Source organism: Orycteropus afer, unplaced genomic scaffold (genome assembly GCF_000298275.1).
Source record: "Orycteropus afer afer isolate SDZICR_OR568_19922 unplaced genomic scaffold, OryAfe1.0 scaffold00135, whole genome shotgun sequence".
Classification (NCBI taxonomy): domain Eukaryota; kingdom Metazoa; phylum Chordata; class Mammalia; order Tubulidentata; family Orycteropodidae; genus Orycteropus; species Orycteropus afer.
Genome location: NW_006921722.1, coordinates 1,593,235 through 1,606,585, shown reverse-complemented (window position 1 = coordinate 1,606,585; position 13,351 = coordinate 1,593,235). Strand labels below are relative to the sequence as shown.

The window sequence follows — 13,351 nt, the reverse complement described above, 5'->3', positions numbered from 1 at the left end:
GTGGAACTGCCCCAGAGGGTCTCCAAGGCTGTCAGTCTTCACAGAAGCAAAGCCCAAACCACACCCACTGCCCTGGAGTCCATTCCGACCCACAGCGCCCCTAGAGGACAGAGTGGAACTGCCCCATAGGGTCCCCAAGGCTGTCATCTTTACGGAAGCAAAGTCCAAACCAAACCCACTGCTATGGAGTCGATTCCGACTCATGTGCCCCTACGGGACAGGGTAGAACTGTCCATAGGGTCTCCAAGGCTGTCATCTTTACAGAAGCCGACGGCTACATCTTTCTCCTGTGGAGCCACTAGTGGGTTCAAACCACCAACTTTTTGATTGGCAGCCAAGTGCTTTAACCACTGCACCACCAGAGCTCCTTCCCCCCATCACCACCACCACTCAAAGTTAGATTCTTTGTCCCTGAGACTTACTTAATAGCAGACAAAATTTAAAATTTCTACGAGAGCCTTTTGAATTCTGTAAAGCTTCCATTGCTGTGTTTGTCTCTTCACTTTTTCCCTTTTGAAACACCCATCAGTCCTAGCCCTAGGGGACTCTGAGATAGAGCAGTCAGGGACTGATGAGCCAACTGAGTCCTGGGATGCAGAATTGCCTGCAGCAGAAGTCGAGGTCACACTGTAAACACATAGTAAAAAGTTGCAACTCATGAACAGAAAGTGGTGTGCTCCAAGACATTACCGCTGCCTTTTTCTTATAGAGTGGATTGAAATGCCAGTCATGCCTGATATTTCAGCCCATTGACTTGCTGGAGGAAGAGCTAGAGTGCAGCAGCGTTCTAACGTGACCAGTCAATGTGGAGCAAACTTTCCCTGCAGCCCCCTTGTCTCACCAGACAGAATTGGAATCTTTTTTCCCCCCCCCGAATTGTATCTGACCTTGGTGCTGCATGCATGCTGTTTACTTTCAGGACTTTGATCTTGTTTTTTTTTCAGCATTAATACTGATTTATAAAATTTTGAAAGTCTTTAACGAACCTGGACACTAAGATAAGAACTCAGAATCCGCTGTTGACTTAAATAAAGCCACCATGCTCTGTATGTTATCTGTGTGTGTGCATGCACTCAGGTGCCTTGTTTCCTGAACACATCCATCTGACTGTGCCTGTGTTCCATTCATCACTAAATCCTTGTGCCGAGAATTCTGGGTCGGAGGTACTCCACAGAGCTGGCTAGGAGAGGCTTGCTTCTGTTGCACATTCTTGGAGCATTTTTTTTTTTTTTTTAATAACACGTAATATATAACCTTTATAAACATTTCCTTCCTGTTAACCCTCTGCCCTGTGACCCCGCATGCTCCTTTCCCCCAGGCCTCCTCTCTGCTGCACCCACAGCATCTGCTGCTGAGGAGTTTGAGGATGGGGCTCCCTGCAGGACCTCCGGGATTTGGCCATGTGAATTCTACTTGTCTGTGATAGTGCGTGACGGTGACAAGGGCCGGGGGCCATTTACTGCTTAGAGACAGCAACAGACACTGCAGCCACATTTCTTGTTTAAAAGCAGCGTTTTTTTGTTTTGTTGGGAAATTTTTATTTAGGAAAGCTTAGTTATTAGACTGACAGATGAAAAGCAGAAGGTGCCGATAGCTCATTGGCATTCCTGAGGGACCAGTGATGATACTCCGTGGAGGGTGATGGGATTTCGAGTCTCGCTTTACCACCTCGGCAGTAAAATGTGACACTGACTACTTGGAGAACTGAGGAAGTTCTTTTAAACTGCTAAGTTATAATAAACTTGCACACAGATAACATGCACGCTCTTTATCAATTCTCACATCAAATTACCTGGAAATAAGCAGTGCCCTTCCAAACAGATGCAGACAAGTGTGTTGGTAGGAGTGAGGAGATTGGTATTAGCATCAAGTCTTCACTGATGACTAATTTTTAATTCCCTTCCTTTTATCTTTAGGTATGGCTTTCCCAACGAAAGGCTAAGAATTCAAGAACGGTCTTAACTGAACCCTCATCAGATCTGAGTTTAACAAACGCTTAGTCTCAGCAGCCTCCGGGGAAACAGAGAGCTTAGCCTAGCAGTCAGTGACTTACTTGCACTTTTTGCACATAGATGTAAAGTGAAATTATGTTATTAATTTGGTTTCGTCTGTCATATGGCCAAGCGACTGTCATTTATCAAGGAGTGTATAGTAGTGTACTGACTGCTAAGTGTACTGTACTGTTGGCTTTACTAATCACCTAATTCATTGCAGTTCACACTCACTGACTCCGAGTTTAAAACCACCATCTGTAGGCTTGGAGAAGTGCTTGGAAACCTTTGTAAGTGACAAACTCTGGAAGTAGTCTTATCTGTTCAACATGGCATTATCTAGCGGGTCTGCTGCAAGAAAGGCCCGTCAGTGAATACGTGACTAGTAAAGCTTGACTGGGTCTGGTGGAGGTCACAACCTCCTGTAACTTGGGATTGTGATGATCGGACAAGCTAGGTTAAGGCAAAGATGCTTGCAATGGATGCTATATTAACAGATGCATATATGTGACAGATTATGGTGAATTTAAAACTACTGTGCCTTAACGTGTTTCTTCATACAGACTTTTGTAGTAAATGAACGTTTGAAATCCATTTTGATAAACCTGCTGTTAATGTTTTTTGTTTGACTTTGTTTTCCCCTTGTGACTGTTTTCTAACTTTGTCTTGGTAATTGCAATTTAACTAGGTGCGGTGGCTACTAAAGTTCGAAGGCACGATATGCGCGTCCATCCTTACCAAAGGATTGTGACCGCAGACCGAGGTTAGTTTAGTTCTGCAGTTCTCATTTTCTAAGAAATACGTTGGGTGTCCGTAACATTTGCAGCACCACATATGATGGAAAAACGTAATAACTGCTGCCCTGCAACTCTTTCTTTCCCTTTCTAAAGTGATTTGTTGTCATTGAGAGGTTTAAGGGTTGGGTTTCTGTTGTTTTTGTTTTTGTTTTTGTTTTTTTTTTTGCTTTGTTTTTTGCTCCCTTCCTGTTTTAACTTATTAAATCCTTATGTGGGTATATACCATGAGTAATTCCTGCTAAGATATAAACTAGTCAGTTTGGGGAGCTGTTAAGTTCTGATGTTGCCCTAATTATTTTTTGGTCATAATTTTTGCTAAAATTTACTTCTAATTGCTCTACAATGTTTGGTTGGTATTGCAAAATGAATTGAACGGATGGTGCTTTAACGTGAGAAGTAGAAGACTATATGCCTCCTGTGTACTTCAGGAGAAAAGTGAAGATTCATTTCCATTTTCCTTTATAAGACAGTACTTAAGCCACTGTATAGCATGAGGGTGTAAATGTCATGTACTCAGCTGAAATCCACAAAGGAAGGACTGAGAAGGTAACTCCTGATTGGTCGGCTTTTTGGACAAAGCCGAGAGTCAATCCCTCATGCTCTTATATTTTCCTGCCAAAATGGATCCTTTGATTTTTTCATTTGCTGCTAAACTGTATCATCAGAAGGTAAAATAATGTCTTGGAGTTCATTGATGGGGTGAGATCCAGTTATTTGTATATCTTTTTGGACTAACCTGTGACTGGAAAATAAGTCTTCATTTTTCTCCTTTTTTTGTCATTTATAATTTGTGTCCTATATACCCTTGGACCCTTTTATAAATTATTAAGCTTTTTGAGGAGTGATATTTTCGGTTTTTTGACATTGAATTGCTTTCTTAGTGTTTTCTTTGCAAGATAGGAATCCCAGGCAAGGTAGAGAAGGATTTTTTATAAGCTTCTATCATGTAGTGCCTTTTACTAATTAAATTAATCAAAGTCTCCCATACTTGTGGGGAAAAGTGATAGGATTTACACACCAATCATATAGTCTTATATGAACTTAGAAAGATGTGCCTGCTTCACCTTATAACCTGAAAAACTGGTGATAAATAGTGGACACAGCTGTTGTCCACATCAGAAATCAAATGCCTTTCCAAAGATTGTTGATGATACATAGATTTTCTACATCAGACGTAATTAGGGAGACTTGCAGACGTGGACCTGATAGCTGCCTTCACTGTAGTGGTTGTTCGGTGAGCAGAGTAACCCTCCAGCTCCGTGGTGCTCTGTGATGGTGCCACTCCTTGTGAGTGTGCCCCACACAGACCCACACCACCCTGCAGCAGTCAGAGCCCGGCGGCTCGGGAAGAGGGAGACCAGCCTAGACACACGTTCGTGACTAATTGGAAGCTTTGCCGCCTATTGCCAGTGTCTAAAATCTTTCTGAAGAGCATTTGAATGCTGGTAACCTTTCCCTTCGCGCCCCCTTCGTTTTTAGGAAATTTCTCATAATTTCATTTTTACACAATAATCACTGGCCTCCCCACACCCCCTGTGCCTTGAAATGGTTGAAAATATTAGAGGAAGATTTTACTGTATTTGAAAAATGATGACACATTCCATGCTTTGCTCTCTTGTATTTATGTGTTCTGAATAGTCCTGTCACTGTTTTTATTCAAAATGCAATGTCAGCAAACCGAAATGGTGATATTTTTTTAAATAACAGAATACTTGTACTGCTGTTAGTCTCACTATGCACTCATTTGGGTCTAAGGGACATGTCTGAAGTCCTTCACTTAAATTATTTTATGATACTACTGTGTTCTCTATTTTTGAGGGTGTTTTTGTTTTGTTTTACATCTTTGGAAGAAAAGATTAATATAAGCATCATTCACTGCAAGGAAGCTCAGCCTGCGACCCTGTAGCCATGCAGCTTTATATGAGCATCTAGGGGACAGCGTGGCTGTCAGCCATCTCATTCTATATTGAAAACAAACGCACCTCTACGCACATTGCAAAGCTGAATTTGGAGCCTATAAGCCACCAACTGACTTTTCAGCTGTCATGAACTACACATGGTTTTACACGGTTGACACACGCATGTGCACTGTAGGAGGCCCAGGCTTGGCAGAGGGTGTGTTCTAAGTGGTACGGGATATATAAATGGTAGTTTGTATTATTTATATATTCCACACACCCACACACACACCAAAAAACAAAGAAAATCAGAATTTTCCTGAATAATGATTTTATAAAAACCATCATTTGCATAATTTGTATAAGAAATTAATACCATTTTAATCAAAAGTTTCAGTGCAGTCAAAAATGCTTAGAGGGTCTTGATTTCTGGTGCCTGTGAAACGGCACAGCTCCACATGGTAGATGGTCACTGGCTTCTCTGATTTGAGAACAGCAGTTACATTCTAAATAAAATTCCACTAACTTTTAAGCAATTCAGGGACGTTTTGGTTCCTCTGAAGAGGCCATGTTTTTGTAGTGTTGATGAAACATCCTCAGTGATAGGCTACGGCAGCAGCTTCAGTGCGTGGAGGTCAGTTGGCCTTCGGTCTATGAATCGGCCCGTGACGGGCCAGCTGAACGCCGAACACGCCGCCCGGGCCTCGCTGCGTGAAGAGGCGCAGAAGCTAACTGCTGACATGTTCCCATTCACAGCTCCTCCGCCTCAGTCCCAGTGGCAACAGTACAAAACTTGATCAAACCTCAGAATATAGTAGAAATAATTAAGCTGTTGAATGAGTCTTAAAAATCGTACTACTGTTAAGTGGACCAAGTTGGTGAAGCCGAGGGTGAGAGAAGTGGATTAAGAAAGGAACAACCCAAGGACCTGGGCATGGTCACTTTTCCACTTGAGAACTACTTTATGTTTTACTGTAATTTTTTTATTTTATTTTATTTTTTGTCTGTTTGTTATTTTGCAAAGGAAAATAGTATTTACAGGTGGCTTCTTTTAAAATATAAAATTATAAAGCAGGAATGTATATGAAGTGTCAGATTTTATTGTATTTGCAGAGTATTAGCTTTGAAATTGAATAAAGAAAGCTGTTTGTAGTTTCAAAATGCCTTATCGGTATCAATTAGAAATTTCTTCTATTTTTTGATGTTCTTAGAGCTTTTTGAGTATAGAATTTTAAATGGCAGGATTTTACAGTGTTTACATGCAAGTGCATTTTGTAAGTGTTCTATATGTGTAAAATAGTATTTTCAACTGGAAGTGTGGCTAGAGCAGGCGGCCTGGCCTTTTCTGGTTCCCGTGATGTCGCCACCCTGCTAGACCACAGTTTAGTACTGCTCTGTGTCATGAGGCCAAGAAACCCCATGTTGTTTGTAAATAGAACAATGGAAAAAAGCAATAAACATGTATTGAACAAAAGAAACCTTGTTTGGCCCAGAGTTTATGTTAAACCCAAGTGTTGATAGTAAGTGAAATTTCTTAGCTTCCTGTCTGCTCATCATCAGTTGTCCATAATCACGCCATCATTAATAGTTGCTTCAGTGCTTGCGTCCGAGAGGGCACTAATGCTTGTCAGCAGTCGGGCACCGCCGAGCAGCGCCCCGACCCCCGGGTCCCGTAGAGCAGACCCCGACCCCCATCGTCGTTCTCAGTCCTCCATTGACTGCTACTAACTGCTAGTTGTTAGTTGTATTTTACCTCCATTTTTCCTGTTAACCAGTTTTTATTTTTATTTTATTTCTTTATTTTGGTGGGGGGGATTGGGGGGGCTCTCCTTCATTTGTTCAAATCATGATATGAACTTGTCATGATTTTCATTGTAATCTGTAGATGGTGTCAAATCAGTTTGTCAGAATTAAACATGCTTTTTTTTATTAGTTGTGATTAGTTTTTCATGTTGTCATTAAGCCGTCACTAGCTGAAACTAATCTCTTCTCTATCTTTTCTTTCTTTTTTTGTTTTGTTTTTTGTTTCTAACCACCCAGCCGCCACCGGCAACTAACCTATGACCTTCTGACCTCTGAACTCTTCACCCAATGATGACCTGACCATGCCTGCCTGCTGATCAGTTAACTGGTAATCGCCTTTGCTTGCCTGTCGTCAGTGCAGCGAGCTGAGGCTCTTGTCCGTTCGCCTCACCATCTAACCAAACAAAAGACAAAGAGATCGTTGTCCTCCAACTCAGCTTTTCTTTCCTGTTTGGGTGAAAGTGGTTCTAGAACCTGCACTGAATAGTAGTATAGCAATAAGGCCCAATTCATCCCCCAGCACTGAGCATCTGCCGCCCCCCTAGCGAACGGGGAGAGGCCTCGCTCGGAAGGGAGGCGATGGGCTTTATCCACTCAGTGACAGAGGCAGTTACTGTGAGAGACTTCCGGAAGCTTCCTTCTCCGGGCGGAGCCCAGCTCTCTGAATGTACCGGGTGGTGATGCATCATGCATGCGCCTGTGGTCAGGGGTGTCATTGGGGAAGTGAGCTCCCGAGTATTCAAAATTTGATGCGTTCTTACTCACTACAGTGCCCTCAGAGGGCAGACGTTGCAGCCTTTTCTATCGCCTGCCAAAATTTGAAGTGTTAGAAGAGTGTGCCATGAGAGAAAATTCATGAGGAGTTTTAAAAAGTAATGCAAAGATCAAAACTGCAACACTATTTTTAAAGAAAAAAGTAAATATCTGAGTTACAATTTCTGAAGTTTTCTTTTACACCTCCTTAAAAACTCGTATGAGAACAAGGTACATGCATAATGTGTCACGTTACTGGGCAAACTGTTCGAATATTTTTTTGAAACCTCCCTGTATAGAAAAAAATCATTAAGGATGTAAAAGCCATGCTTGCCTATTTGCTGTATACATGTAATGAAATTGTAGATAAAGTGTAGTGCATTGAAACAATGAACAAAAGTAGATACTTTTACTATACAAGGGTGCTGGTGCAGAAAAAAATATATATATTTTTGGAAATGTAGCATTTTATACTTTCAAGTGTTATAAAAAGAACAAAGAACAAAGAAACCCTTTATTTCATTAAGTGATTTTTCTGGTGGTTGTCAAGAAACAAAAGACCAAAAGAGCCTTTCTGTCTTTTCTTTTTATTTTTTAAGTATTGGAATAAGTCTAACGCAAAGGAAGTGCCTTATTTTCCTTCACGGTCATGTAGTCGAGTGTCTCGGAAGAGCAGCTCCTCCCTCGGGTACAAGTCTGCGCTGCTCAGTGGCCCGGGCTGCGGAGGGCGTGACGGGAGGCACGAGTTGATGGCCCAGCTGGGCGGTTTTGGCCACGTTACCTTGATGCAAATTTGCCAAATCTGATACTGTGAACAAATTTGATAACTTTTCTAATGCCTGCCTAGTAAGTTTTAAAGCATCGTTCTTGTAAAATCATAGTGGAGTCCTTTTGGTTACTGCAGTCTTCAGTGTCAGCCCGAAGGATGCGGAGCTGAGGATTGATGGTGTGTGCCGCTGAACGCCAGTTCACAGACAGAAGGAGAGCTTTACTCGGTTTGCGGGGAGGGGCTAGTGACTGGAGAGAATAGTAGATCCTACGGCCAACCTTTCCACCGAAATGACTCTGCGACCATCGTTCGGAAAAAGAATGTTTTTAAACGACCCAAATTTAATCCGACGTCTTTCTCTCACACCAGACAGCTTGTATAGTCCATCTCTGCTGGTTTTAGTGAACACACACCCCCTTTTTTCTTGCGTTCTTTTAACTCAAAAGAATGTGAAAAGCTAGCATCGTTTTGCATATACAGGATCAACCACATTTCAGTTGACACTTCCATTTTCCTCATGCAGTTGAAACAGTTGGTTTTGTAGTTGAAGCAGTTGACTGCGTAGTGCCTGCCCCTAGAGCTTGAATGGGATGGTCGTTAGCTGCTCAGTACCAGACATGGCAAATCCCAAGTGACAGTGGAGTCCTGGCTATCAACTCGGTCCTCTTCCAAACCTTCACAGCTTCGAGTCAGAGGTCAGCAGTCAGCCCGGTGAGCACCCCTGTGGGTGGTGACCTCAGCCGCCTCTTGTCTCACTTGGAATCCGGGGTCAGTTTATTTACTATGCAATAGACATCCGTGGTGTTGTGTGCAGCCAGCCCCTGGTCCACGTGCCACTGCTTCGTCTTCCTGTCCCCCACACAGTTCTGAGTCATTTGCAGTCCCCGCTGCGCCATTTTGATTTTTGTTTGGTTGGTTGAATAAATTTGCGACACTCAAACACTTGAGGTGATAGTTGTTAAAAAAAACGACATACCAGTATTTGATCCAGTTTCATCTCAACTGTGTTAGACCTGGACATTGTAGATGTTTGTCAAGGCCTTTTATTGGGAAGAAAGTAACTGTATGAAATAAACGTGTGACATTTATGAGTAACGTTTGCTCTGAACAAACTTTTGAAAACTTAGTTGACAAACTTTTGAATCAACTGAAAAAAAAAAAGCATGACTTTTGAAATCTCTGAATGCCTTGGTTCTCAGTATTATCATTCTTTTTTGAATTTATTTCTTATTAAAATATGTAGTTTTTAAGACTTTTTTTCTGACAGTATTATGTAATTTTTTAGAGTGGGTAGGTGGGAGTGTCGCTTGTATGTTCCCGTACAGCTGACGTGTATTTTGTCTGTTCTTTATTATCTTAGTAGTTTCATGCTATGTATGTACCATAACCAACCTATTGCCTATGAGAAACATGTAAGATAATGTATTTACAGCCATTGTTACAAGTTTATAATGTATTTTTCTATCTTGTTTTATATGTATGTTATATAACATTCAAAAAAATTTTTTTCTTGATTGAGAAAAGGATACAAAATGCCAACTCCACAATTTTGATAACTGAAAACTTGCCAGTTGTTTTGCAGTACTTTATTATATTGGGTGTCTTGTCTTTCCTGGGTTTTTAGTTAGCTGATGAATGAGTACATTAGACACTTTGGGATTTTAGTTGGGAATTGACATAGCTTGCATTTTAATTCTTTGGTTCTTTGCTGTTTCTATTAACCCATAGCATTATTTTAATAAATGTTATAATACCAACCTACTAACTCTGGACTATGTCTGTTTTATTAACCTTTCCATGTTTAATTACAATAAACAAATAAAGACAAAGAGAATGTCAAGTCTTGAGTTACTGGACTAACCCTGGAGAGCGTGGCCACACATAACCAGCGTGACTTGTCCTGTGTTGTCTGTGCTGACGGTAGGACACACTCCTGGTAAAACGGCTTTTCCCCTGGGGTCCGGTGCCCGCAGAGATGGGAGCAAAGGAGCGTTTGTTGGAGGACTTCTTCTGGTCTTGCCCTTGCCTCTTAGCGTGTGTATCACTAATTCTACACTTTGTCCTCTGCCCTCCTCCAGAATAATCTCTGTGTGCTCACAGCGAGGGGGGATAAGGGACGGACTCACGGGCAGGACACACCCACAGGAACCAGTTTGATTCTCTGTTGAGCCGTTTCTCTGAATTTCTGCAAATCGGTATAATTTTGTGCTCACGTAATGAAGCCAGGAATCCGATCTTACCTCCTCAGTGTTTGGATTTTTGTTTCCATGTGATGTCGTTCTTTTGTGCAGGGTTGAGCTTTCCTAGCCAGCTGCTCCTGTCAAGGGAAGTCACAGTTCAGATGGTTCCCAGCAAGCACTGGGTGACGGTGCACAGTCAGTCTGCACCTTTCCTTCTATCTTCACCCCCACCCCGCCCGGGGGAGCAGCTTCCCGGGTGAGTCCCTCCAGTGGTTGCTTTCTCACTTCCAAAGGGAGCCTTCATCCAAGAAAGGGAAGTGCCGGGACCCCAGCATTGGAGAAGTTCTCTGCGAATAACGTCTTGATCCCGATCAATTTGAAAAGACAAGTTCTCAGGGTGAAACTTTGCAAATGATGGCTTGTAATAATGGCTTGTTTTTGGAAATCACATTCTATTTATTCTGAAGTCGGGGAGGGGTAGGGAACTGCTGAAATCAGTCACGTGTTGGACAAAATACAAATACACCAGTATGCCCCTGACAGAGCAGGCTGTGAGGGTACACCCCTAGTTCAGGTGTGTCCATGTGCGTACCCGAAACAGAGTAGTGACCGCGGCTGACGTCATCCTCACTCATGGCCACTGAGACCATGGGAGTGAACTCAGCCGTCTCCCTGACGGGGGCGGTGCCATTACTACTAGTCAAGTTGCAGCTGCCAGAGAGTGCGGCTACTACCCTGTGAAAAGTCGAAGATGCTCTCCAGCTGCTGAGAAACAAGCCGTCCCGGGGCCTCGTCACCTGAATTGGTGAAGAGTTTCGGTGCAGTTCACTCCACGTTCTGTGAAACCTCTAAATGCAGTCTCATCTCATTAGCAGCTAATGGTACTTTATGTCACATTCTCACCTTTTATGTTGGAAAAATTGGAAAAGACAGGTTTTTTAAGGTGGAAATAAATCCCATTGTACAGGGTGTACTAGTTTCAGAGTTGACACTGCCAAGTGTCTATCGTAGCGTCAGTCCCTTGATTGCTTCATACTGTTATTTAACAGAACTGAAAGGCTTTCATTCAGGAAGTTGGTGAGATTAATGTACCTAACTTGCTGAACTTGTCTTCCTCTCTCAGACAAAATGTCAGGGAAACCGTAGGGTGAAAGTAGGGGTGGGTGCAGTACCTCCACGGGTGGTAGCGTGCGCTTAAGTGGGTAACTGCAGGATCCTACCCATGAGGTACTAGGTAATTACAGAGGGTCTAGAAAGCAGATCGTAGGTTTAAGTGAAATGACTCACTGCCAAGTCAGGAATCCTCAGCGGCACTATTGGGTACTTTTTTATGTGGGATAAACACTTCGGTTTGGAGAATTTCTTTGGCTGGCTGGGATGGGTGTCTCTTTATATCCCTAGTAACCGTTAGGTATCCTCACATTTCCAACAGTAAATTTTGGTGGAATGGAACCAAATTTCCAAAGTACAATTCACTTGTTATGAAAACTTTTTGAGAACCACAGATTTTTTAAGACCCATAAAGTAACTTTTTTCCCAGGGTCATAGATTTATTTAAAATGAAAAGTAATTTTGTCTACGGATAACAACATGAAATGCCTTTTGGGAATACATGCTACTCATTGGTCCTCCTGTCCGTGATTTCTTTGAATTATCTAAATTGAAATACTTTATGAAGAGACCCCAAAATGGTAGAAATGCCTGGCACTCAACGCTGAATCAAACTGGTTCTCCTCTAAGCACAGTGTTCTCTCTGTTTCTGCTGCACTAACTGCCCAGGGGTGAGGTGGGAGGGGCGGCAGGCAGCTCCACACGCGTGACTTCCGTCACTTTCGAGTGTGCTGCCCCTCCTTGGCAACAGACACCATTTTGTGGGGGAAGAAAAAGCTCACAGAGCAAACGTTTATCTTCTTCAAAGTGCTATTATTGAGAAGTTTTGATCACCAAATACATCTTTTATGATTTCTGTTGTAGTAGTGTGTAAAACAGGTAGGATTTTGTGGAAAGCTGTGTGTGTGTATGTGGAAGTTGGGCTAGGGAGTCCCAAGTCCCATGTGAACAGAGATCCACCTGTGACTGTACGCGAAGTGCAATAAAGCAACTGGAAAACGCACGTGCCTTTCTCCTTGGCCAAGTGCAGGCGAAACACTGCCTCCCTCCCTCGGAAAAATAAATGTATCGATGTCAGAATAAAGGATGCACGTTTTCGTTTTTGGTCTCCAGTGCCTTTGCCGCTATGAAGAGGAACTCGGACCCGGTGGGTTGCTCCACAGCTTCAGTGTCCCCGGCGCCTTGCTCTGGTTTTGGTGCAGTCAGCAGACACATCTGCGGGGTTCCGGGTGATCCACTGTGTGAGGAGCTCAGGTTCGAGTTTAGGGTCGCTTACAGATGCAGGAGAGTGAAGGAACAAGGAGCAGGCCTGTTTGCATCAGCGGAGTTTGAGCAAAGTGCAACTGGCTGCAAGATGCCACTTGTCTGTGGCCTCAGCTTGCCGTCTGCTAGGGCCCCTCTCACCCCTGACCTGCCCGGGTTCGCGCGTGCGGTCTCCAGTGCCGGGCTTGCTCTTGTCACTCACAGCAGCTTTGTCTTTTCTTGGCAGGACATTCTGCACACACTTCTTAAAAGCAACCCACAGGCCGAAGCGTCCATTTCACAAGTCGCCAACCAACAGCCTGCAGATGCTTGGGTGCGGCCTACCCAGAGTTTTTTGGTTGGTTGGGTTTTTTGTTTGTTTGTTTGTTTTTAATTCCTCACCAACATTCAAAGTCTAAAGATTAGACATTTAAAAAAAAAAAAAATTCAAAATCTGCCCTTCTTCAAAGATCAGGTACCTAGAAACAGGAGATCTGCATGTTTGCATGCTAACGGTCAGCTGAACCTGGAGGCTTGTAACTGCCCCCTTTGGACCACTTAAGCACCATTTTACGGTATCGTTTTTTTCCTTCCCTGGTGTGTATGCATGCTGTCATAAAGGTGTTCATTTCATGTGCTAGCTGGCATTTGTGTGTTTAGAAGGGATCACCTTAGGTCGGGACGAACGCTCATCTACTGTAGATAGCCCTAGCTTCCTGAATCTGCTGGGAGAGGCACTGGTTGCTTAACTGGATATTAATGAAAGTTGTTAGGGGACAAATGAGTAAGAGTGAAATGACGAAGTCCA

At 43.0% G+C, this 13,351-nt stretch overlaps 1 protein-coding gene across 1 annotated transcript in view; it reads left to right on the top strand.

The window, feature by feature from the left end:
- Positions 1-2,759, top strand: part of QKI (QKI, KH domain containing RNA binding) — a 135,512-nt gene extending 132,753 nt beyond the window's left edge. Inside the window, exon 6 of the mRNA XM_007945280.2 lies at positions 2,680-2,759. Within this exon, the coding sequence (XP_007943471.2) occupies positions 2,680-2,759 (80 nt within the window). The remainder of the gene's footprint in view (positions 1-2,679) is intronic.
- The last annotated feature ends 10,592 nt before the right edge of the window (positions 2,760-13,351 follow it).